The 26,931-nt window shown below is 38.3% G+C and overlaps 1 protein-coding gene across 1 annotated transcript in view; it reads right to left on the minus strand.

Annotated features, from left to right (window-relative positions):
* Positions 1-248: 248 nt before the first annotated feature.
* The window catches only part of cdc42bpaa (CDC42 binding protein kinase alpha (DMPK-like) a), a 45,510-nt gene continuing 18,827 nt past the window's right edge, over positions 249-26,931 (minus strand). The window contains 35 exon segments of the mRNA XM_046855307.1: positions 249-3,359; positions 4,500-4,574; positions 5,195-5,358; positions 5,481-5,598; positions 6,485-6,602; positions 6,741-6,864; positions 7,432-7,516; positions 7,675-7,772; positions 7,863-8,432; positions 8,435-8,455; positions 8,547-8,609; positions 8,717-8,936; positions 9,349-9,430; positions 9,939-10,078; positions 10,220-10,356; positions 10,445-10,550; positions 10,894-10,977; positions 11,075-11,191; positions 13,094-13,132; positions 13,415-13,491; positions 13,597-13,688; positions 13,859-14,007; positions 14,155-14,260; positions 14,406-14,530; positions 16,253-16,358; positions 16,496-16,743; positions 17,260-17,370; positions 17,466-17,708; positions 17,825-17,958; positions 18,081-18,200; positions 18,353-18,513; positions 18,726-18,805; positions 18,992-19,240; positions 19,394-19,594; positions 21,253-21,346. Coding sequence (XP_046711263.1) covers positions 3,228-3,359; positions 4,500-4,574; positions 5,195-5,358; positions 5,481-5,598; positions 6,485-6,602; positions 6,741-6,864; positions 7,432-7,516; positions 7,675-7,772; positions 7,863-8,432; positions 8,435-8,455; positions 8,547-8,609; positions 8,717-8,936; positions 9,349-9,430; positions 9,939-10,078; positions 10,220-10,356; positions 10,445-10,550; positions 10,894-10,977; positions 11,075-11,191; positions 13,094-13,132; positions 13,415-13,491; positions 13,597-13,688; positions 13,859-14,007; positions 14,155-14,260; positions 14,406-14,530; positions 16,253-16,358; positions 16,496-16,743; positions 17,260-17,370; positions 17,466-17,708; positions 17,825-17,958; positions 18,081-18,200; positions 18,353-18,513; positions 18,726-18,805; positions 18,992-19,240; positions 19,394-19,594; positions 21,253-21,346 — 4,789 coding nt within the window. The 3' untranslated portion in view covers positions 249-3,227.

Consider the following 26,931-nt stretch of genomic DNA (forward strand, 5'->3'; position numbering starts at 1 on the left):
CCTGAATGTATTGAATGAGTAGGTTACATCAATTGATTGTCATAATTTAGTGACTGATTTAGTAACATTTTAAGCATGTAGTTTGCATTACACTTAACGTGACTGGCCAGCTGAATTACCCTCCACCTCCTCAAGCAGAAACTGCATAGCAAATGTGTCCTGCCTCACTGATAACATTAAGCAGAAATAGACAAATAGCTGAGAATACAAAGCTTCGCAAAAACAATGGCCAAAGAAAAACAACCAAATTGATTTGTAACAGTTCCCCATTTTTATTGAAATAAATCAGTCAAGATATGAGTTCTCAATGTGAAGAGTGGTGGCTAATTAAATATAAACTCAATGACATTCCACCTTAAATAAGCATGTGCCAAAAAAAAAAAAAAAAGTGGTTCTCATTCACATCCCAAGCATCCACACTACACAGATCAATAAAATATGGTAAAAACAGTTTGAAAAAATCCAGCCTTAATTTTAAGTGAATACACCAGACATGCAAAACTGTACAACTTCTTACAAAAAACAAACAAACAAAAAACAACAAAGGTGTGATATGAAATAGCTGTAATATACAAGGCAGAGTAAACCCTCATTTTGTTTTCAGTTTCCACTCAGGTCCCTTAAGTCTTCACCATAGTTATACTACACTACCCAGCATTCAGAGTTCAGTTAAGGCACCTCCCGCTAACGTCGGCCTACACGTCAACTAACAGTCCTATAATGAATGACAGACGCCAAAGTCTGTGTTCTCTTCCTGCTCTCTATTTTCTCATTGTAATAAAATAAATCATTGGTTCTAACATACCTGAGCAACATCTCAAACAGGCTTCCTGTTACACCATCATGCTTGCAGAAGGATTTCCTCGATCTCGGCCTCGGTTCCACAAGGCAAATGCACTCTGCATTAAGCTTACGTTATAGAGTATGATCGTTTAAATTCAGTAGGAATAAATATGCCAAAGAAAAACCGTGTAAGTATGATCCCGAACAATAGCACACATTGCAAATCAGCTGCTAATTTAGGAACAGGATGTGCCGAGTTTATTAGACTGGTCCACAGTGAATTTTAACCGTGTTTGCGAAACAGTAAATACTAAATATTTAAATACTGGTGTGTGTGTGTGAATAGCTAACTCCAGTGTAGACTGTTCAGATTAGTTTTTTCACTCAGACAGTTTTCCCTCATTATATCCCTTAGGCATTTCATAGATCTGGAGTTAATAAAAACGATTCTGATTTAATAATAATAATAAAAAAAAAAAAACGACTCTTCTAATGGCAAATCAGAAAAATCCCTTAAAAGCTCAGGAGACACGATGCGATCAAAGAGCTGTGACAATATGCTGACCAAAGTCATGACCACCAAGTCTATATTTACACTTTATGTAAATACACATATGTTACATTATCTTCATATGCAAAGGTATGCTTTTACATTGAAAACTCATTTCTTGCTCCTGTAAACAGATTCTGAACTGGAATTTAGTCATCGATTGCTTCAAATAGCATAAAAATCAATGGACCCTAAAAGTATCATAGAAGGAATCACAAAAACAAATCAAAACCTTTGTATAACTTGTTTGTATGGATTAGGGCAGAAAAGAGAGAAAAGAACGGCATGGAATGAGTGTGTGTGTAAGAGCGATTTAGTGAGCTTGTTCTGTTGAATTAATAAAATTGCCCATAAATTGAGGTATAAAAAAAAATAATCTAGGGGTACGTGATATTTTAACTATGCACCATCCCTGAACTCATACAATTAGTGTTAAATAATAAATCCCCACTTCCTGTCCCGAGAGTGTTATTACTGGCTATAGAAAGTAACAAAAGCAACAGATAAATGCACCAGTGAATGAGTTCAAGCCCTTGAATGCTCCCTATTTGAACACTCTAAAGCTTAACTGAAATATGTTTTGCGAGTTTCACACAAAAGTGACTTTAGTGTCATCAAACCTGTGATAACATACAGATTACACTTGATATGTACATCCACACCCAGGCTATGTTTGGTTTCATGTTGAGTTTTGCTACTCATAAAAACACTCATTAAAACAAACCAAACATAAAATAAAAAACTAACAAAAAAAACAGACAAAGCACTTAACAAAACAAATCTTTGGAAACAGCATTATTGCTCCAGTAAAGGAACCATGAAGCTCACTAAAGTAGGCCGGGAGAGGAAGAAGGCGGCTGCAACAAGTTTTTGATACATTCACCACAGAGTGTTTGTGACTGAGGGATTGTGTTTCCATGTCGTTACGGTCTCACGTGTAATCCTACATATCTATCTGTGTGCATGCATGTGCCTGGTGTTACTATCATTACATTTGTATGTAACATTTACCATATTTCCCTAATAAAATCCAGACGGATTCAGTGGAACTATGGACACGTAGATATCCTGATCAAATAAAGCTAAAATTGTTCAATTAAACGTGGCTGCATTTTAAATGTTCAAAATTTCGGAAAAGAAGTCAAAAGATAACAGCACTCCCCAAGGCAACTGTTCACGTTTCACAATAGCGTTATCATTTTTTAAACAATATATTATACTCTACTTAAACTATGTACATTATTTAATTCATTCTATTTCTACTGTTTCTGAGCTTTACATATGAAAGAGCTGCATGGCACCTGAGTGCCGAGGTCAGTTTAAATGTAGTGCTGAGGCCGGGAATGATCTCTCCACGCTGTAAATGGTTCTGAGGAATACTTGCTTACTAAACACTGACCACTTCTAACCATGCTCAGAATTCACCTTGCTCTTCAGCAAAGGGTAAAAACTGTATCTAGTGTTTAAGCCTTTGTTTTGATCAGGGAAATATAGCCATTTACATTATTCTTAAAATGTGAAGCTGAAAAAGTCTAATTGGCAGATTTAACCTTTGTATAAAGGTTAGAAAAAAATTATTATTATTTTTGCACCAATTAATTAAAATCTACTGGAAATATTTGTGATTTTTATGCCAAAGCAGGGTTTAAAAACGCTGAAGTCAAGCGTGCGTAATTGGCTGTTTTTGCAATTCTGTGTGTTTGTGAACTCATTCACACACATGCACGAACAAATATAGGGCCTTTTCACACACCACTCCAAATATAGTGTATCAAGTTCCATGAGTCTCATTGCTGCTTTTCTATTTTTTGTTACTATAGGAGAGAGCGGTCCTGATGCTCTTATAGAGGAATACAGAGAGCAGGATGAGTGGAATGAATGCATGGTCTTGCCCTCAGGAGTCCCAACCTGGCTGATCGCTGCGCTCCAGAGAAAGGGACTTGCTCTTATGTGGGGATGATGGACTTGGCGGACTGCTCAGGTTCGAGCTGTTGGAGGCTGTCGAATGCCTTGGTGAATCAGAATCCTGAGGAATTGAAACGGAATGTTTACACAAAATGCAAAAAAATAAGCTTTTGGATCTAGCTCAATATTTTTTATTCAAATTTCAATTGCATAATTAAGTCAAACAAACAAAAAGAAATAAAAAGAAAAGAACTCAAATCAATTGACTCGGGAGACTATATTTGTGGTCGATAGCGCACACACCTACATTAAAAAAAAAATCTAATACAGTTTGCAGCAGAAAGACATCAGGATCTGGTGCTGTTGGCCCAAGTACACTAAAGCCTGGATCAATGCCAGTCAGCTCCATCTGTAGGCATGTAACTTCTAAAAAAATACAGAGAGCTGCTATTCAATCCAAAGGAAGTGATCCATGAGCCAGAGATCTTCAGGAGTATAGTACAGACCCAGCCAGAAGATATTCAAGCCAATATATTACATTACTTGAGCTATATGCATTTTAAACTATTAGAATGCTTGTACGAACATACAGTCACAAAGTTGCTGTATGATGTATGCTTTCATATAATCTGCAGCAATTGAGCCATCTGTTCCTTTAGTCTGTTAGCTGCATTCACTTTTCAGAGAGCATGTGTAACTTGGAACCATCTCAGTAACAGCTCATGATTACAGCTGGTGGAAAAATAGCCCAGAGCTGTTAAAATAATCTCCAATCATCTCTTATTGTGTCTTTAACTATGGCATGTGTAGTTTCTCATACTTTTGGAGCTCATTTAGAACTCTGTAGCTCATAAGTTGCATAAGTTTGGTGTCCTTCCTTTGTGTGCTAGTCTTGTTATACATCAAACTAAACAGAAGCTTCAGTGGATATGAACTGTTCTATTTGCTCAGCACAGCAATCAGACTGGAGAGGAAGACTGTCTGCTTGTGCAGGACACATTGACATGGTGCGTTTCCACCTCTACTGCTGATTCTGCCCTCACTGCAAATCATTTAGTACTCAGGCTCCTGGTTCCAAAATGGGCAGTTTCTAAACTAAATCTTACAAAAGTTTAGAAATCAGGTAATCAGGAGAGGACATTGAGTCTATATAAACCCATGAAGATCTCTACTATGAACAAGGTGCATCACTAGATAGCTTAGTCTGATGCTAGACGGATGGACATAGGCATATGCTGATCTGCATAGTGCTGCGGGTTACCTTCAGCTTACTAAACAGGGTCCTTAAAGTCCTTTTCACATCAGGGGTCTTGCCTGTGGGAGAAACTGCCTTCCACTACAGAAAGTCACACATTGACCACATGTCATAATGGAGCCCACATACATGCGGTGGAAGTGTAGTGTGTGCGAGTGGTTTTCAAGTGGAACAATATCACGCATTCTCTTGGCAGGGTGCCACTCAATACATGCAAATAGCGTGGGGAAGAAAAGACAGGACCTTCTTAAAAGAGGGGGTGACTTCTCAATGTCAAACGCTTAGACCTTTCTGTATGCAACATGGCTGGCTAAAAAAGAAAATTATACAGTGCTTTAAAACAAACATAATTCTAGGTCTGATTAGTGCCAACTCTGCCCTTGTCACTGCTGCCCAGTGTAGATTAGAAATAAGCAAAGAACTCCAGATATGAAAACTTTACCTGTCACAACTTTCTGAAAGTCTAAGAGGTTCCATACAGAGAATAACAAAAAATACACTATACATGGAAATGGTGTACTTTTATTAGTTTGGCAATGCGGACTAATACAAATGCACGATGTGTGTAATTTCTGCCAGATTTTTTTTTTTATATTTGGCAAGAAATGGCTGATTATAACTATAGCATTTATTCAATTTGATGTGTTTTAAAATGTGTTCCAGGCCACCCCCTGGCCTGAAACAATAGAAGTGTTACTTACCTCTCTGTCAAACTGGGAGAGGGGGGCATCGCCTGCACAGTCCATTCCTCCCCCTGACGAGAGTGAGCCCTCAGAGGGTGAAGTCATTGCCTGCCGCTTGCTGGAGCCGTAACTCCCACTGGAGAACTCCCTTCTAAGAGCACTGCCATTCTGTGAGGACGAGCCTATGAAGCAAAATTCAAGCTTTATATCCATTCCTGCAGTGACTCTGGTCTTTTCAATTATTCTCTTTCTTGCAATAATTTTTTTTTACTATTTTATATATAGTTCTGCTGTGGAAACTTACGTGTTCCAAGGCCACTGCTGGCACTCATGGAACGGCCCGGTTCTGGTCTGGCCTTGCTTATAGAGGGAATGCTGACGGAGCCGCCCAGTACACCTCGGCTCTCTTGAGGACGCACATTCTGTGGGAACAGATGGGGATCGGAATGTACTGATTAACATATATTTATTAATTAAGCCAAAGACAAGCATTAAATGCTATAATGTCAAAGCGCTCCAAATCTGTTCAGGTATTAAACGTCACATCCTCAGAATAAATGACTGATTCTAGTCTAAAATTATGCTTTTTCTGTTTTTAAACAAACCTTTGTTGTTGTCACCTTATGTAAGTGTTATAACTTTTTGAGAGTCTTTTTGAGATCTGAACATGCCTACTGAGAATGAACAGCCTATGCATGAACCTCAAATGTTGTCTACCACTACCTGTGACATCCATGAAATTATTCATGAAATTATAAAATACCCACAACATGCTCACTATCTGGTTATGCATGTAATTCAGTACTTCAGATCTCAGTAAATTACGGCTTAGAGTAGAGGTTGATAAATATTGCAAGGTTCCCTGGTCCTACCAGAGAGCAGATAGAGGCAGGAGTCCCAGGAGCAGAGAGTGGGGATGAGGAGTAAGGGAAAAGTGGGGAATCCTGGGACAGATAGTTGTCGGCAGAGGTGACAGTCATGTGATAGACATGCTCGAAGCTTATGGGGGTGGAGATGAGACGCAGGGAGGGAGAGGGAAGAGGAGAACCGGGCTTCAGCACAAGAGTGAGGATAGAGTAAGAGAGAGACAGAGAGATGGTAAAACAGAAAATGAGAAATGGAAGAATCAAAGTAGACATGAATAAATAACTAGTGATGCGAGCTAAATCAGATAATAGAAGGGGAATGAGAGCACCAATGAAAAAACAATATCCATGATACAAAATAAATAGGAAAGTGCTATAAATGGTGATAAATAGGATTGGAGGTGGCAGGGATAAATATAAACATACTGTTCTCTGATCATACCATTGGCAAGTCTTTAAGTATTTGGATCCCATCTCCAGGACCCATATGAACAACATGGTTAAAGTTGGTTGGATTTGAAATTAACTTATTCCTCATCTCAGGATCTCTAAGCATCTCTCTAAAGAATAAAAGAAAATGATACAACAAAACACGGTCAAAGATTTATACCATTCAGAAAACATGCAGAAAAAACATTCATGTTTACAATATATTTGTATCAAAGAACTGATTCTGTATGTGCTGTAATTCCTTTTACCTCCGTTGCTGCAGCCGCTCTTCCTCTGGCACTCTGAAGGAAAAGCGGCGTTTGCTTGTCATACTGCGCACCATCTGCTTCCGGCTGTTATCAGATGTCTCTGGAACCACCAGCTCATCTCCCTCTGTAACAGATGACATTATCAGTACACCATCACCACACCCAACTTCCTAATTAGAGAACAGTATTGGTGAAATTACTGAGGAAATGTAATCCAATGCTGATTATAAAATCAAATGAATAAAGATGTAATCAGTGATGTAATCCTGTGTTTACACTAGCAAACAACAGTTCCCGGGGGTTACCCAAGTTCTGCCTCTTGAGTACTGACTGAAGAAAAAATATTTTTACTATTCAATGAAATTTTATTTGCAAAGAGCTTTCAACACTAGACATTTAATATGTCTACATAATGAACACATTCAACTGGCTGTAAATTAAAGTAGACTATTTATAAAGACTAAGTAAAAAAATAGGCTAAATTATACATTTAATTTCATACATTTAAATGAACAGAATGTTAGGCTGCAACTAAGTAATGTAATGTTAAATGGTTTGATCAAATGCAAAGCACACGTCTATGCAATGATTATTTTTGTAGCAGTGGAAAAAGTATATCAAGACACTGCTATAACATATTAAAGTTTACATTTCATGCAAAATTACAACCCTGTGGCCATGTGGCATGTACCTGCTGTCTTATTTTTAAAGTAGATTAGCCGTACTGTCTCCAGCCCTAGCAAGTTCAATGAGCCGTCTGTGTTCAAAGGATGAACCTTAACACGAGGAGCAACAAAAAGAATTTCAGTGAAATTATCAGAATAATAACAGTGAAATATAAAGTGTGACAAAATACACTTTCCAAAGCTATCCAAATTACAAACAATTCTTCATAAAATGTTAGCTGCTTGAAATGCAGGTCTTAAATATTTACCTTTTTTAGAGGAATTGTCTGGATCCACTCCATGCTATTCACATCAAACACATCTACTGCATTCTCACTGTACACTGATAAGTAAGGCGCATTATAACCTACAGGGAAAAATAATTGCATTTCTTTTCAAAAACACTATCCATAAGTAAATGATTATCTGACAAAATATTAGTGTTGGCAGCACTTACAACAAGCAGTTGGCACAGCTGGCCACATCAGCTCCTGCTGGCGTGAGCGTCTACCCTGGCAGTCAACATAAACACCAATGCTACTAAAGCACAGGAGCAACTCTTTGCTGGAAATTTCCACAGAGCAGAGTGCATCCAAGCCTAGCTGTCCAATGAAAGCCAGGGTGTGGTCCTCTGGGTGGAGCAGGCTAGTGAGAGGCCCATCTCCATGCAAGCTGTAGCGTAGGAATCCAGCCTGGTAACCTATGCACAGCTTATCCCCCTGCAGAGCCATCCACTGAACCACCCCAGGTATCTGCAGCTCCCGCAGCTTTCGGTATCGTGTTTTACCTTTGCTGAGCTCGTAACAAATGACCTGCCTCTTCATGGCAACGCACAGGCAGGGGCGGACACCATGCTTAACCGTGCCAGACACCAATGTCTGGCAGCCCTTAGTCTCAGGAAGCTTGTAGAAGTCTGTGTCCCGATCATCCAGAGCCGCCATTGAGTAAAGCCGAACATGGCGGTTACGGCCAGAGATGACCGCTAGCAGCTGCTCAGACGGGATCAGATCAATCAGGTAGACCTTTTATTATCCCCTACTTTGATAATCTCTGTAAAACAAAAACAAAATGCATAATAGAGAAGTCAGATAGGAGAGGGTAATCAATGACAAAGCTTTTATGAATACAACAAGAAGCCTACCATCTTTGGTGACATTGATAACATAGAGTCCCTCCTCATTGCCCAGAGCTATCCTCTCATGATCTGTAAATAAAATATGATGTAAAAAGATAAGTGGAAATGGTATTCTGCACAACCCTGCAAAGTGCTTAAAGAGCATTTATTGTTCTGTCATCGTGTTAGAGCAGCACCTATAATAGCAGCAGACTGGGTGGTTTTAATAAGAGGCAGTGTGCTATCATAAGCTTCTTTAGGAACATAAACAGAGCGCTCCTTTAACTTGTTCTTCTTTAGGAGACGATGCAGCTCATTTAGCAGTCCCACCCACTTATTCTTTTCCTGATCACTGTCAGCCAGTATCAGGATGGAGCATTTTTTATTGCCGGATGCAGAGAGCTGAGACGCTGTAACCTGAAAAGAAGAGGTTTTTATGGAATGTTAACAGAGCCAAACAGCCAAAAAATGACATATGCTGGAAAAAAACACTCCGTTCTATGCTACCTTAAAAAGAATGTCACATCAGTGTGAGAATGCTATTTTGTGCAAGCAATTGGGAATGAAGTACACATCTTTATTGAAATGTTTCATTTTTTCATACATTTCCTATTCATGGTGCACATGGTAAATGTTTGCGGTCAAGCAATTTGTGACCTGACTTTTGTCCCATAGAAAATGTGTTCTCCATGAGGGCCATTAAGGACAGTTGTAAAATGCATTAAAAAAAGCGTATGGTTAAACCCCATTTAACGACTCAATAAGTACTTGTAATGATGACTTTGACTGAATTAAAACTAAAGAAGTACAAACTCAGGGTTTAACTTACCCTGAAAATACAGGAAATGTCTTTCCTACTGGCATGAATGACATCAAATGCTAGTACTGAGCTGACGGAAAAATCCTCATCCCTGCAGAACAACAGACATTTCAAACAATTATAAATGCCCCAGATAGAAATGGCTATGTCAATCTATAAAGCCTTTCAATGATCCATAAATTCATTCTGACTACTGATTCCAAATTAACTTAAGTATGTTTAACAATCAGTCTGCTTATATATTGCTAGATTCTGATTTAATCTTGTATTATTTTGCAGCAGGACGATAGACAGATATGAACTCACAAGCGTAACAGTTGATTAACAGTATTGACAATTCGATGATTTGACAGAAGAACGTGTATAAAATCACAATCATCACAATTTACATCTGTTAATCTTCTATTTTACAGGATTTCACAAAAGTGCTCAATCCCATTAAATAACCAATCAAAAAACTAATCAAATGCCAATCTAGGGAGACTGAGGTATAAGATTTGTAATTTCCACTAAGCCATTGTTTTAATTATTTATAGATTATAATGCATGCAGCGATCATTAGTAACAAATAAAATAAAGTGGTCTCAATAATGACTGACCTCATGTCGATGACCTGGCTAACCACTACGCTAGGCTGTGCGACCTTGCCCTCTGCCAGCTCATAGAGGAACAACTTAAAGTCACAAACAACAGCCAGGGCCTTCTGCCAACCTTTCTTCACCCCTGCAGGCTTAGGCACCTGAAAAGTAATAGGATAAGATTAAGATTTAGAATACAAGTACCTATTATATATATCTCTAGATTACACAGTGAATGCAGAAATAAATAAAAAAATCAATTGAGAATAAAAGTGAAGACAGTAGAGAGCAGAACTAGTTACCCTAACATGGCCCTCATAAGCTGTGCCAATGCCTTTCTGTGCATCAATACCCAGTGGACCTTTCGTTTGGTCTGGTGGAATAGGACACACAGCAGGGGCTTTGTCCGCACAGGTCACATGACATGAGAAATTGCAGACTGCATAAAAGTTGAAAGAGCAGGTAAATGAAAACCATTATAATGTACTTGAATTCTTTTTAATTTTAGTAGTTATAGTGTACATCACCTTCACATATACAGCCTTGTCGGATCAGTCCCACCATCAGAGAAGTGCACTGGTTACATTTAGTGGGAGTGTTGAAGGATTTTACCACAAACTGGTGAGCTTTTGGCTGCAAGGGAGTAGGAAAAATCTAAATGCAAAGAAAAAACTACAGAAAGTACATTTTATTTAAGCCAAAAAAAAAAAGCTAGAAGGGCTGAAACACTTCATAAGTTTGCAGGCATGATAACCGATAGGTAAGTAGATATGGTTCCTAGAGTTGTACTTTTATATACAGAACCTGTGGACATTATATTTGCTGATCATATATTTTACAGATACAGTAAGTGTCCAAATGTAAGAAAAATTAAGTTAGAAAGCACTGGCCTTAATAGTTCATGCTACTACTTGATTTAAGGAGAAGGAGTATTATTAAATAATGAATACACACATAAATAAATAAAAGTCAGTACCTTAGGTGTTGTAAACCCAGAGCTGCTGTATCCTCCTGATCGCATTGTAGGAGTCTGTGTACCTCTGTGGGGATAATCTATCGACTGGAAGAGTCAAAATATTCATTAGCACACAACCACAATTATTGTGCTTCACCATTCCACATACAATTGTGTGTTGAATGATGAATGTAAAGAGCACCTCTAGAGGCTCGAGGTCGCTGGCGGTGGAAGGAGAACGAGTGTGGACAACTTGAGACTTGCGATCATCATCTCGGGATGGTGCGTTTGACAGACTAAAGTTGTCAATGGAGTCAATCTGAAGAGGCAGAGAAGGGTTAAAAAAAACCTTGTTTTTTCCCTAATTAGGGAGGTTCATAGGATTCCTATAAATTGTTTAAATGTTCTGCTGTAAATAATATAAGGAAATAACAAATAAATTAAATATTCAAATAATATTGTTCTGCACTATCACCAACAATGGCAGTACAAGATCTTTAGATTCCTAAGCAAATCTTAATTATTGCAATTCTATATTGCTAGTTTCTTGCATGGTATGTCCTCAACATAAACAATGTACATGACAAGTTATGGATGCACACAAGCTATTATATTTGAAAAGTTAAAGCCACAATCATGAATTTGAACACCTTGTTTGTTTTGTGCAAATTTTCCATAAAGAGCTCCAAAAGAAAATTATAGTAATCCATTACAAAGTACTTAATGATCTATTTTTTTATAATTTCATAATAAACAAATATAAAAAAAAGAGAAAAAACAAAAAGAAATTTCATGATTGTGCCTTTACTATACGGCCAAACATTTGTATACACCCACCCATCACACCGATTATATGCACTTTAAAATTCTCTATGTTGTTACAAAAAAAATTTGTTAGAACATTCATTCTAACAGGAAAGTTTTCCACTAGATTCTGAAGTATGTTTGTGAGGTTTCAGCCACAGGAGGATTAGTGAGGTCAGGCCTCTTTCCATATGTGGGGTTGAGGTCAAGTCTCTTGAGGTCAATTCCTCTACTCCAACCTTGACAAACCATGTTCTCATGGACCATGGAATATGTTTGGGCTTGAACATAATAATAATAAAATAAATAAATAAAAATCTGTAATACTATTTGTGGCAATGATTTTAGGGGAAAATTAATTTACCGGATCATCCATAACCACTGGCAGTTAACAAGAACTATATTAATTATACCGATCCCATTATACCTGTCAAGAACTGGAATATTTTAGTCTGCAACTGAACACTCAGTTCTTGAAGGTGACTTATTTTACGAAGAAGAAAAAAACGTGCAAGCATAAAGATCTGAGAGAGACTCTGACATTGGCTAAATAGTAATGGTTAGAAGTCAGAACATCTCTAAAACCAGTGACAGACTCATGGACACCCAAGACTCACTGATGCATGCTGAAAGTGAAAGCTAGTCTGGTTTAATTCCACAGAATAGCTACTGTAGCACAAATTGTTGAAAAAAAATATTTATGTGGCTAAAATAAAAAGTTCCAGCTTTCTGCTTATAGGATAGAGGGTTTAGGCTGACCCCTGTCTTTCACCAAAAAAAGCTACATTTGGTATGTGAGCATAAGAGCTAAACAACAGAGCAATAAAAATATGGTTTTGCTTGGCTGGTAATGTTTCGCTGTTCAATGCATATATGTATGATGGTCAAGTGTCCACACAATTTTGGTCATATAGTGTAAACCAACATACAAAACAAACAAATAAATAAATAAAACAAACAAATAAAAAAACAACCAAACAAAAAAACTTTCATGCCTTGACTTTGGTGAAAACATGCCATACAATACATGCTATTCACATCAAGTAGGATAACTGAAATCTTAATTCTTATTATAGAAGAAGCATATACATACAAGTATCACACTTTCTTACATCTAGGCTTAAGTTGATGTATAAAGTTCCAAGGATATAAAGATATGATTAATGTAGAAGTTGAGGAAGAAGCTCCACCCCAGTTTACAGATAAAGAACCAAGCAACAGTACAGATCACACCCATAAGTCATCACCTAGATACCACACATTACAATGATGTCCAGATGCAAGTCCAGATCCATGCAATACGAGGATATAAACACATGCATTAAAGCCACGGAAAGTATCACAGTCAATAAAAACACCAAAATAAAAATAAAAATCACTGCACCCAATGTACCACCAAGACAAACCAAGAGCTTACATGTCTGCCTTTGCTGGCTTGACCACAGGCAGGAGAGCGCTTTAATATAAACAAAAAATCAAAATCAAAAGTAGATAATGTCAATACAGGGACTAGTAACAAATCTTCGGCATCTAGGGCATGTCTGAGAACGTTTTGATTTGGAACAAGCTTGCGTGGGAAGCAGATGGAATCATAAAACATTTTGGGATTATAAGCAAAGGTCCGGGGGGAAAGCAATCAATAGCAACATCAACACTAATGCATGACAGTTAAACATCCCAGCTGTATTATGTTCATATAATTATGACATTCTGAAGTGCTTAGTTGATTGGTACTAACATCAAAATGTTCCACGGCAGAAGTCGGGGCATTGAGAAATGCGAGAAAGGAGTTCTGTGAATCTTGGTGCTTCACACCTGCAACACAAATAAACATGACTTATCAAACACAGTATGCTGTACATACAACAATGCGAGTGGCTAAACAGCTCAAGTTGTGGAAGAGGGTTTTGAAAAATGTACCCTTAGACAAGCGCAGTTCTTCTGTTTCTCGTTTCAGTCTCTCAATCTCTGCCTGTAATTCTTGGTTCCTCTTTTCAGATTCCTGGAGTTTGCTGCAGGAGGGGAAATAAGATTTAAATGATGGCAAAAATTCTGTACACCCCCAGACTTTCAGCCCAACACTAATATTAATTGAATAAACTCATAGCTGACAGTGCAAAATAAAAATATGGTGTATTTAACAGCAGGAAAATCTCTTGATCATGCGGCCGAAAAGCCTTACCACTCAGTGGCCATGTTGGTGCCCTTCACTTTATTTAGCTCATCTTGGATGGTTTGTTTTGCTTTTATCTCCGAGTCCAGTGCAGATTGCAGCTCCAGACGGGCAGACATGTCTAACTTAGCCAATCGTCGCATCTTCCATGGCATGTCCTGTTGTGATGAAAATATATATATATATTTTTATCATTTTCTAATATTGTTTTTTCTTCGGTTTTCTCCAAGAGTTACATAGTAAGAGATTATTTAAGATGTCAAATATTTTAGCCCATTAATTAAAAAAAACCCAAAAAACTCTACCGTAGAGCGAGCACCAAGACTGGTGTTCCTCAGGCCCTCCAGCTCCTCATTCATCTTTGAAGCCAGGGCCTGAAGGTAGCCCCGTGCATCTTTCTCATCACTCACCCTGTGGAACAAACATTATACATTTCACAACTAATGACAATCAGATCACAGATATTCTGTGATACTATAATGCATTATAAACTAACATATTTGCTGAACTAGTAAGTCAGGTGACAAAGAAATGTCTTGGTTGATGGGTCACACACCACTGAATGATCTCTGTGATTTGAGCTTCCCAGTGGGCAACACTCTCTTTCTTATCAGCCAACTCTCTCATTTCCTCCTCCAGCTGCTTGTGACTGCTGTTCAACTTTTTATGCGAGATCATCAACTACAGACACACAGAAACAACAGATTATCACCACATGTACTGTAAAAATGTATACTAGAAAATATGCAATAAACTAGAGGTCAACTGATATGGGGTTTTCTCTGATCGATGCTGATATTTAGAAATCAGAGCAGCCGATGGCCGATATAAAATGCTGATTTTTTTTTCCCGGTACGTTTGGCTGATTTTCTTTTCTCCTTCTTCAAGTCATTAAATCTTATACTTAATTAATAACGCGCGATACTGAAAATTGCTTACATTTAAAATGTATTGAACAATACAAGCCTCTCCAACAAGTGCACTGGTTACCAGGTTTTTGTACCTGCTCGCATTCTCTCTCCAATTGCTATTTTTAGTCTCTCTAAAAGTAGAATTATATTTAACCAATAAAATATATAAGGCAGGATTAAGAATGAATGATAAGAATATAAAGCCCGGTATATAGAAATAGAAAACTGCTCTTTAGAAGCATTTTAAAAGCACACAGTCTTGGAGTAATTCATGAATATGCACACACAACTGGGAGAGGGTTTGACTACTGTCCGTTTACTATTAAACGCATCACAAGTTCTGTTGAAACCTCACGTGGACTACTAATGTTCACTTAGTAAATCCGTACTGCGTCAGTCAGAGGCTCTGCATACAATAAATAATCCAGAAACACAAGCTGTTCAGAGAAGAATACCTCCCATAAAAAATTATAGAATGTTAATATAAGCTGTGTCACATATGTTGTAAGGTGAGCGCAGCAGAATCCAAAGCCTCTGTGTCACTGATATTCTGCACGGACGGTCCCCTTAGCCCCCTCTTTTAAAAATGGTTCCATTCATAAACATAATCCAATCTATAGAGACACCGCTCTGCCTATCTGGTGTAAACATGTTGGCTTACTGATGTAGACTTTTATTTAAAGGGCCAGTGAAGCATGCAAACACATTGTAAAACGAACTGACTGGAGCAACAATCCTCTGCAGTGAGCACAGGGTGCTAATGTGTCTCAAATTTCACTTTCAATATTTGCATTATTCTGCTTACAACCGACTGACTTCTTAAGAACATCTGACAGCGGCAACACAGTGAAAGCTCACAGAGATTTGTTCATGCTTTATTATGTCTGAATGATTTCAGTATATTTGCAAACCACACAATAATTGCAGCATTTTGTATTTTTTTTTTTTAATTCCCAGATTATCACTGACCAAGCCACTGTTCATTTCTCTTTACACCCCTGCTGTGAAATAACCTGTGGTAAACCATACAGCATTGGGGTATAGGGACACCATATGTGGGAACTTAGAAGACAAGATATTGTGCTCGAGCGCACTCACTCATTTTTTTTCCCCTTAATGCAGCCAGGCATCCTGACGCCAGAATGAGCTGTCCAAGTATACAGTCTAAGGGGTAGTGCGTCATACACATGCTCTCTATAAAGCTTTCCATGTGTCCCAGTATGTGCTTTGCCTGCCTGGAATGTCTAGAAAACACTATGATGCACAAGAACTCCTTTGATTAACAAAGTAAATCAAAAGAGGCTGGCTGCCCTTAGTACTCCAGCACTGCCACCAGTCATGCTTCTGATCACATCGTTATAACCACAAAAAAAAAAAAACAGAACATGATGTTCTGAATAAAGACATGAATAATATGAGCTTGATGTGCTAGTGTGTGCCTGCAAGGCAGAAATAAGAAAAGTCACAAAGGGACATGAGCAGAATTGCTTACACTGTCCAGTTCACTTGATAGTTTCTTGTTTTCGTCCATCAGCAGCACTCTTTCCCTTTCGTACTTTTGCTTGTAGTCCGTCTCAAACTCCTCTCTTTCATTCTGACTGCGGGGTTGAGAAGACATAGCATTTATCAACTCTTTAGAACATTGTGTTTTTATAATGAAAACGACTTTGACTGTACCATTTAAAAACCATACAGAAAAATGTGCACACAGTGGATTTTAACACCGGTGCTGTACCTTTCTCTGCGGGTCTTCTCTAGTTTGTCTTTTAACATCATTATTTCTTTTTTCAAAGAGAGATGTTGCGCATCAGCATCATGGAGCTCCTTTTTTAGGCTCTTTAGCTCATTTGCATGTTGGACATCACGGCGAGACAGCTCCTCCTCATAAAACACTGTCTTCTTCTCCAGATCGGCACGCAGCTTAGAGAGCTCCTGGTGCTGATCAGGGGCTCCGGCAGCAGGATGGCGACCTGCCTGCTTTTGCTATTCCAAAACACACAACAATTTACACACCCAGTTCTCGAACAAGAAGACTGTTTGTACAATTTGTCTACCGCAATTAGATCATATAATGTCAACAAGTTCCTCTATACAGAGAAGTCCGAGGGAGAGACACAAACTTTTGCAGTTAGGTAAAAACCGTTCACAATTGACCTCTGGGCTAATGAAGCAGTTATTTCATAAATATCTAAGTAAAACAAATTTAATTAATAAATATTTCTAGATAGGGTACAGTGAAATGGTTATCTGAAGTCCCATCTTTAAAAAGATAAACACCAATGACTAATGTAAAACACGCCATGAAAGCATTCTAGAGCAACTGCCTTTAAACATGCAATATGGGCGCTTGTAATTGTTCAACTCTCAGTACAGGGAAACGTTTAAATTACTGTTTACGGTAATTGTACAGGATCTGGTACATACAGTTTTGATTGAAAAAGCATTACTTTGGTTAAATTAAATAGTGAATGCAAGAAAATGCGGAGAAATGCTTCAAACCTTCACTGCTGCCAATTCCTCCTCTAGCTGTCTGCTATATTTTTCACTGCTTTCCTTCAACTTCTTCTCTTTCTGGGCTTCCGAGGCACGCTCCTCTGCCTGGGCTTCCATCTTAAATAAATAACCCAATACACAATCAAGTCTCATTGTATTTATTTGACAGATCTGATAAAACAGTAGTGTGACAGTCTCAGAGTTTTACCCACCTCTTTTCTTGTCCTTTCTGTTTTGCGCAAATCTAGCTTCAGGGCCTCCAGCTTCTGGTTGAGCGCATCCATCTCCTCTTCTTTGTCTCGTAGTTGGCGAGAGAGGCGCTGTTTTTGTGAACGCAGCTCTGTCAATCGCTCACTCATCTCAGAGTACTCGTGCATAGCTAGCTTTCTCTGGCTGTCGGCCTCTTTCAGTTCCTTCCCCATAACCTTCAGCTTCTCTGCAGACTCATTGAGCTCCTACAAAAAGAGGTAAAGACTAAAGATACAGTTCTAGTAAAAAGGAATTACACAGTTACGGACAAGCCTAGATAGGTGGCCAAATAAGGTTCTTTTGCAGCCTTATAATCCTGTACCTTTTGCATGTCCTCCCTCTCCTGTTTCATGCTTTTTATCTGTTTCTCAAGAGAGCAGATGTGTTTGGTGGAATCCTCCAGATCTTTGCGGGCTGCACTGGCCTGTTCCAACTTTTGCTCCAAGTGACCAGAGTCTGAGGAATGACGAAGTAAAAATGGGTGGAAACCCAGTCAAAGATACATTTAGAATCACAGGAAAGACTGCAGGAAGAATATACTATGTGGCATAACAAACGTTATAGAAACATTTCGTTACCTGCTATCTGCTTCTTTAAAGTCTCAATCTCCTCTTTAAGGCCCCTTATCTCAAACTCTCTGTTAGCAGAGCCTGGAGCATCTCCAGCATGCTGCAGAGCTTGAACAGTCTTTGTGGACTCTTTACAAAAATAAAAATCCAAAGAATGGATGAAGGTTAACATTATTAAATGTCATTTAAAACTACATGGTTAAACATGCTTACCAAAAGAGTCAGTACTAATATTAGAACATACAGTGCACCTCAGATAATGTGATTACTATGTAATAGACCTTGCAGTTTGCGGCTAAGCTCCAATTTTTCCTGCTCCAGACGGCGAAGCCTCCTCTCATATGCCTCAGTAGCTAGGCTCTCCTCTAAGCTGCGCTGTACACACATGTCCATCTGCACAGCTGGTGCACACTCGCGCAGACACCCACGATCAGATAAAGAGCTGGTGGACAGAGGCCGTCAAATGTGTCAATTCTGTTTAAGACCTTATTGGATTCAATTGTTTACCCACTGACAACAAGTACATAAAAAAGCATTTATTTGTTCATCTTTGGAAAAAACAACATCTCAATCCTATTTTAATTTTTTGTTTTGTGCAAGAGTATATTTCTCTGCCAAAATGAGAATACAATAAATGGTGATTGTTAAGCTTACCACTGACTAGTGTAAGTAAAGCCGACGAATGGAAGATGATGTCCAGAAAAGGCTGTTATAGATGGAGGAGGCATTGTCTCCTGGACATAAAGAAAGAAAGAAAGAAAGAAAGAAAGAAATTGGGCACAATTAAACAGTTCAGGAAAACACTTTTGCAACATCTAAAATTTACTCAGGTTAATTGATCACAAGTCATGATACTACTTATGGTTAATAAACACTATAATACAAATAAATAGGAACACTGTAAAGAAAATATAACACACTGTGTTTTTGAGGCAGTCATCCTCCACATCAAAGTTGGAAGTGTCTGAAGGACTGCTGACTTCAGGAATGTATGGAGCATCACAGTTTCGAATGTTGTCCCAGTCAATGCCAGAAAAGAAAGGATGTTGCTTGAAGTCTTGAATGCCGTTCTGGCCGAGCCGGTGCTCCCTGCTGCATATAAGCCTGCGGACCAGGTCTTTGGCATTCTCAGACACCTCTGTGATATTAGCAGGAAACTGGAACCGCTCCTAGTTAAGGCCATGATTTGAAAGAATAATTACCAGAATAGAGCAAAAAGTAGCATAAAGAAACAAATAATATTTATACATTTTCATGAGTGAAAAAATTATTTGCACAATATACAATGATGTTCTAAATCAAAGCTCATAACAATCCCTTACCTTGTGATTCATTATCTTCCCGTACGTCTCCACTAAAGACTCAGCATAGAAGGGGGTTTCCCCATACAGCATTTCATACATGCAGACCCCTAGAGACCACCAGTCACATTCGGGGCCATATTTGCCCTTGCCATCTTCCATGGCCTGCAGGATCTCAGGAGAGATGTAATCTGGCGTGCCAACCGCCACAGAGGACTGTACCTAAAAGATAACGCATAAACCAATCAGCACTAAAGTGGAGGATATGTTTACACAGAGGCAGAAAGACTGCTGAGCCACAATGAAATAATTCTGCCACAAAGAAAATACTTTAATGCATCTTTACAAACCATGAAATCCAATTTCACAATCATGATCACCCCCCTCATAATTTTATAGCATCCTTTAATGGGGTGAAGTACAGGGTCATTTATAGCAGGCATCAGCAGTGCTGAGTGTTGTAAGATCTGGCAGTCTGTTGAGAGTTTTATGCTGCCAGTCCTTCAACAAATCCATTTTATTTCAACTTGCACACAGACAATGCTGGCAAAGCCATTAGAAGTGTGTTAATCAGCGCCGATTAAGATTTGTCCAAGAAGCCATGTGCTCAGAAATGCCTCTTAAAAATGACATGAAGCAAAACGCTGATGCACAGTGGTTCATGCTCTCATTGGATGTAACCAGTGGAACCATGGGAAAATCATATTTTACAGAACTGCAAATATATTTCTGAAAGACAAAAAGATCAGCCAGGCCTACACGCTAAAAGGTGTATATATAGATAGATAGATAGATAGATAGATAGATAGATAGATAGATAGATAGATAGATAGATAGATAGAGAGAGAGAGAGAGAGATAGATAGAGCGATAGAGAGATAGAGAGATAGAGAGAGAGACTGCCCTAGACTGGAGTTCCCTTTCTGCTATCATGGAACAGAGCAGACAAAGTGAAGCCTGTATCAAATGTGTGCAGCTGGAAGAATTTGTGGAAGTGAGAAAGTAAATTCTTCTGCTCATGATACACTGTTGCTCTACACATACATCCACACGTGAACAGCTTTAAGCACGCATGTGTAAGCATGCTAAGACACACGCACACACACTCACACTCGTCTTGTCGAAGGACAGGGGAAAATCCTGCCGAGCTGTCTGTGATGTGCCACAAAACAACAGCAAATCTTAGATAAAGGTAATAAAACAGCTATTGTTTCCTACATGCTTTATAACTTTTCATGGAGATATACTTCTAATAATACATTGCATTTTCTAACTCATTTTCCTTTGGGATATCTGTACCACAGACTGGGCCAGGTTATCAAACAAGAAAACCAACATAAGTATAGTGGTTTTTTTTTTATTACATTTGCCTTGATAATCTGCTATACTTAAAAATAATGGTTTTTTTTTTTTGTTTTGTTTTTTAAGAGCTTCAAGGTTAAACTGGATAGCTTTGTTTTGTTCGAGTCTGCACTGCGCACAAAAGAAACTGGACTACCTGGTGACGAGCAAAAGATAGCAACTATTCAGGGACAGAAAGTGTTAATAAAAGATGGTCATCTGCATTTTTATATTTCAATCTCATATTATTCATCTAAAATGCCTGGCCCTCCTTTATGTGTATTCTTTTCTCCCTGTTTCAACTAGCATGATAAATAACGCTTATCGAGAACTCTTGGGCCACGTTCCAAACTTCAAACTGCATCGCTTGTTGAGTTTGGGACACTGCCTAAATTCTCGAGAAATGACGCGATGTAAATCCACGTAGCAACGAAGGGAGCAACACAACACATGTTAAGAAATGTTCTTCCATAAGAAGCTTTTGGGTAGAATTCCAAAATCTTACATCCCTCCGTTTTAGCAGTGAGAGTACATCCTTACCGTTCCATCATCCATGAGTTTGAGGCAGGAGCCAAAATCAGCCAGCCGAATGTGTCCATTCATATCCAACAGAATGTTGTCTGGCTTGATGTCTCTGTAAAAGAGTGCAGAATAAACTACTCACTATAGTAACAAATACAGCAAAAGCAATATACAACTGGTGGATTCTAGATCTCTATATATATGGAATATATGGAACACCAATCATTAAGCATCAGACATGCAGAAGATGAAGTGAGGATTCTGACCAATACCAGAATAAGTTTAACAGGCAGTTAGGTCATTAGTTCACCCTCCTCAAACTCACTTCCACTTTGGGCCCAGGACTCAGTAAAACACCCTATATGCCCTCAGTGTCCCTCAAACAACAAAACACAATAAGCACAACAATCCATAGTCAGGACTCCTACCAAAACCGAATTCCTTTAAAAGTCAAGGTTATGCAAGACTACAAAATAACACCGTAATGACAATTGTTACTGCCTTTGAAAATATAAACAGAAATGTTTCGCATAACCTGAAACATGGACCATACGACTGTTTAGACCTCGAACTGAACACTCATGTCTGTTTTGTCTATCAGTCTATAAAGCCCAAATACGTCAAGCTAACTATTACCCATTTTCCAAGATACATCAACCAAAAGAAAGAACAGGAATGTATTTCTTAAACTGAAGAAAAATGGAAGAAAGATGGATACAATCACAGAAATAAAACGAAAACACAGTTGGGGATTCTAGGAAAAATTACAACATAAGCAGGTGTTTGTGTCGCTTACCTGGTGGCATTAAGAACATTAAAATACACTTAAATATGCAAAAACTAAATATGCATTTAAAATAAGACAGACAGACATTAAAGCACCTCTTGCTGGTGGCTGAGTACATTTGGCATTCCAGAGAAATCAAGAGATTGTATAGTACTTTGGATTGTTTCCGATTTCCACCTTATTGTAGACTGTTTATTTGTTCCTTTTCCCTGTTCTTTTCACTTTGCCTCAGTGTTTATAGAAGGCTAAAGCTACTGGAGAAACACCCCAAGGGAATTCTGAGCAATATTCACATGCAGTTTTAAGAGACCGAGATAGCACAAGCCCCAGTTTTGGCAGACTTTCTTTCTTTTAACACTCAAACAATTCTGTAGACAGATTTTTAATATAAAAACAAGAACTAAATATATATTTTCTGTGGCCATTAAAACCAGTGGCAAAACTAAGAGCCATTTGTCCAACAAATATGGTAAATATTTAGAATGTCTGTATGCATTGGTCAAAGTAATTGAATAGATGACTGAATACTCAGCATTGAGAGCATAAAAAAATTCTAGCACTACAACACTTTAACAAAGCACTCCAGCAGGGGGCAGCTCTGGCCCAAACAGTCAATATCACACAGCTTTAGCGTGAGTGCATTTGAGAATATTAACTGGAAAAATTGGATTTGCCTATTCTCTAGGGCTGAGAATTACGATAAACTTACATCAGTGACTCTTTTAAGTTACATGGTTTGAAAGAGACGGGATCGTTGCATTGATGTGATTATTCTTTTAGGTGATTTCAATCATAAAGTCTGTGAAATCACAAAACTTTGTAATTTGTGATAAATGCTTTGCAAAATCTGACATCGGTTTCATTAATGAGAGGCCTTATAATCCTTTGCTTAATTTAAGATTGATGGAAAATCAAACATTTGTCAATTTCTAGGCATGGAAGGGCAAAAACGATCCTCAGTAATAGTAATATAGTAATGATAAAAATAATATTGTAAAAAAATTGTCAGGTTCCAACTGTGGGTAAATATATAAGCTTTTTAAAATAAAAGAGATAGTAAGGTAAAAATAAGGTTTACTAACTTTAAAGCATCAGGAAGTACTACACTTGAATTATCGCACACAAAATAATGATTCTAAACCTCTTTGTGAATAAGAATTTCCATGCTCATAAAACATGCACAGGCAAACAATTGGCTGGAGGAATATTTCATTCCTGTTACTACTGGCAATCTGGTGAATACAATATTAACACTAATTCTTCAATGATGTGTAAAAAGAGGAACATAATTTAAAGACTAAAGACTAAATTACAAAGGGAGCTTAAAAGATGCTTCAATAGTCCTGCTTAGGACTGACTGGGTAGACATATGGTCACAGGAAGTGAGTGGCCTGACTACCTTCCCCCCCACCTTCGCCTAGGTCAGGGCCGTTTGTGCACATCTCTTTAGCGATCGCCAATCATCTACAGACAAACATTAATTAATGTGATGCATTGACTAATGAAGCTAAGACAACCATGGACTTAACACATTTAATGAACCATGTGAATTAATTATGTATTAATATGGTCTACATCGTTCTTCTTCCGACTGCATTCTGTATTCCAACATTCCTAATTCATTTAGTTGAATGAATGTCATGAGAAGAAAGCCTTTAATTATGCAGGGTTGGGGTGAATGAACTGAAATACAGCTGATCTGCAGAAAGTTAACACAGATGACTGATCTTTTACAGCTGGTCCTATAATTAGGTATGTGAAAGCCAGTGAATGCATAGCATTTCAGCTGAAGGAACCCAAAGTTTACCTTGTGGATAGATGTGCATGAGCACAACCGTGTCGTGGAGATAATACACACAAAGTAAAGCAGGTGGTAAAGAGCTGGCTGGGATCAGGTGTCACAGGTGGGCAGGTGGCTAGATTCTACCAGGGGGAGATGTCATTTGTGTGTGTGTGTGTGTGTGTGTGTGTGTGTGTGGTCAAGGATCAGTAAGCTCAAGTAAAATGCATTACTGGTTAAAAAATAATTTCTTCCCTCCTGCATAAGCTGACCAGCCAGCATGCGGAGTAACAAGCCTGTATCCAAACCACTGGTTAGATCCATTTTGTCACACAGCACATTAGATGTTAAAGTTGACTGGCATGAACATATCACCATGAAAAATGTTTAAAATATGCTTTGCAGTAAATGAAAAAAATGGATTAACTTAAAAATTTAGGGTAGGCATTGTTTTAACCAAAATGCCTTTTTTACATTATTGAGACAATGCCACTACTTTATGTGTGACACAACCGCAGATGTTTGTCAAGTCAAGTGGCTTTTATTGTCATTTCTACTACACAGTGGTACACAGTAAAAACGAGACAACGTTCCTCCGGAACCCTGGTGCTACACTAAACAACAAATAGAGCTACAACATGACATTGTTCATATTTGTTGTTCGAAAAAAAATCAACCCCCACTACTCTGGAAGATGGTCTGTGGTTTTACTGTTATTTACTAATAATTATATACAATTTGCATGTGTTGTGTGGTTAAAGGAAACAATTTGTTAGCAGGCCTTTCTGCATGCTCTGAATGTTTATTTTTTCTTTGATTAACCCACTAAATAGCAGCAAGTGTTAAATCTATTAATCGTTTTTCTTTTACAGTTATGCAAAACAAAAAGGCATATGGCTAACCTTGTCAGTGTATCATGCAGTTTTCACCCCTATGTTATGGCAATATATATGCAAATTACCTCTACAGCGAAATAAAGATATTGGTCAGGTTGGAGATGAATTCACCCTTAATTACAATTACAAACTCCCTTCTTATAGGCTCTTATAACACATAGCTTATGTGGAGTCTGCACACCAGAGTAAAATATTTTGTGCCACATGTCATTTTGTGTCTCTCTTCTGGAAACAAAAACTTTTGAAAATACACTATTAATAGAATAACAAAAATAAATGAGGACGCAGTTAATACTCTGGCAAATCCAGCCACACACACAGTACAGAGTCAGGCTTTTCCAAATTTGGCAGAATCTGCCAAGCTGAAGGCTAGGATGAGCGTCAGAGGCATGCTGGAGCATGTAAACATGGGCATACTTTCAGGAGAAAGACATGGAACACAGTTTTATTGGCAGTGAGCACAGAGAGGAAGCAGACCCACAAACAATCTAGACACATTGTGATTCTCAGAAAGGTAAATGATGAGGAGGAAAGTAATCAAAATCATAAAGGCAGAGTAAGTTCTCTTTGCCTCAGAGAGACCAGAAAAGCAGAGGAATACAGAGAAATAAAAAAAGGTGGGAGGGGCAGACAAAAAGAGGACAAAAGAAAGAACGAGGGAGGAGATAGGGAGGCGAAAGAAAAGAGGGCAATTCTGGAGATTTCCAATTAAGGCGCGTGTGATTCGTGTATCGTGGCATGCTGGGGAGGTGACTCCAACTCTTATCTGTTCTAAAGTAGTGTTTACAGAAACAGGGCACTGTGGATGAGGACACTACACTCCCTTGATCTCTCAACAGTCTACAGAGAAGAAGAAAAAAGTTTGACAGAGCAACAGAGCTTTTCATACCATTACCAATGTGAAAACAAGACAGAGGGAGCTAAAGTAAGCATGCCGAAAGCATAACCTCGAGAGCTTCAACAAAGAAAGAAAATCTTTTTTTAACCATTTATACCGTCTTTAAATCTGTGACCGCTAAAGGCAAGCTCCAGAGCTCCCCTTTTGCTCCCTAAAATGTGTCTGTCGCAGAACAGAATTAATTATGCTCCTCCCTTCAAAGTAATCTTGTTGTGATAATCAGTCATTTTCCTCCTTGTCCTAAGGAATGTCACTGTGTAAGTACTTTATAATGTATGCCAGTATATTTGATCTTTATCTTCCACTGTTTAACTAGCCATGGGCCCATTTACTTTATTTACATTTTTCGCGAAAAATAAAAATCTCCAATCTCTACACAAAAATAAACAGAAGTGCCAGATGCATACATCACATCAAATATAAAAAAGTAAAGAGCAAGAAAAACAAAAAATACGATTATAGAGAATAATTTGTAAAATAAGCACCTGAGAATGAATGTGTGCATGTGTGTGCATGAAGGTCCAATGACCGTCATCGTTCAGCAGGTTCAAAACAGAATAAGGCAGCAGGTGAAGAATAAAATAAAGCGATAATTGGTGTGTGGAAAAGCAGCATTTCTTTTAAACCCTATGAAAGCCACATGCCTTAGATGCAGGTTCTCAGCAGGACTACAGGGCGACAGACTGACCCTCTGGCCCGATCTGTCACGATCTGTCACACAGCTCTGTCTGCACTGCCAACCACTTATTTACACTACACTTCCCCACCAACCCTCACACACACCCACACACCTCAGCATCCAGCCACAATTCCTCTTTATCATTTCCCATGCAAACTAAAGAAAAGGGGAAGTGGCCTACCACTTCCATTTATGTGGCTTGATATTGACACCACATCCTGTCTCAATTACTGCTCATTTCCTCAACAGGTGTTAAGCTTTCTTTTTTTTTCTTCAAAATGTTCACTGAAATTTCAGGGGACTAAATAATGCAAACAAAGCCCAGTTAATAGTGTCTTGGGGATAGTACAATTTAATATTGTATATTTTAATGGTTTAACACAAGGGCAAATAAATATTATTCATTATTGGTGCATCGCACTAAAATTCTTAAATATATTCAATTGTTCATTTCTAAAAGTAAATGATCTTGTTTATATTTCCAACACTGATCATTTTATACACAGTTTATACACAATTTTATACAAATTAAATGTGCAACCAACTGAAAAGCCCTTGTACTGCACTATAATCCAACAGCTTTTAAAATATGAATGACAAGAGAAAAACAAATCAAAATCCTCCATCTCCAACGAGTTTGTTTATTATTTGTTGCAG

Source organism: Silurus meridionalis, chromosome 8, assembly GCF_014805685.1.
Source record: "Silurus meridionalis isolate SWU-2019-XX chromosome 8, ASM1480568v1, whole genome shotgun sequence".
Lineage (NCBI taxonomy): Eukaryota > Metazoa > Chordata > Actinopteri > Siluriformes > Siluridae > Silurus > Silurus meridionalis.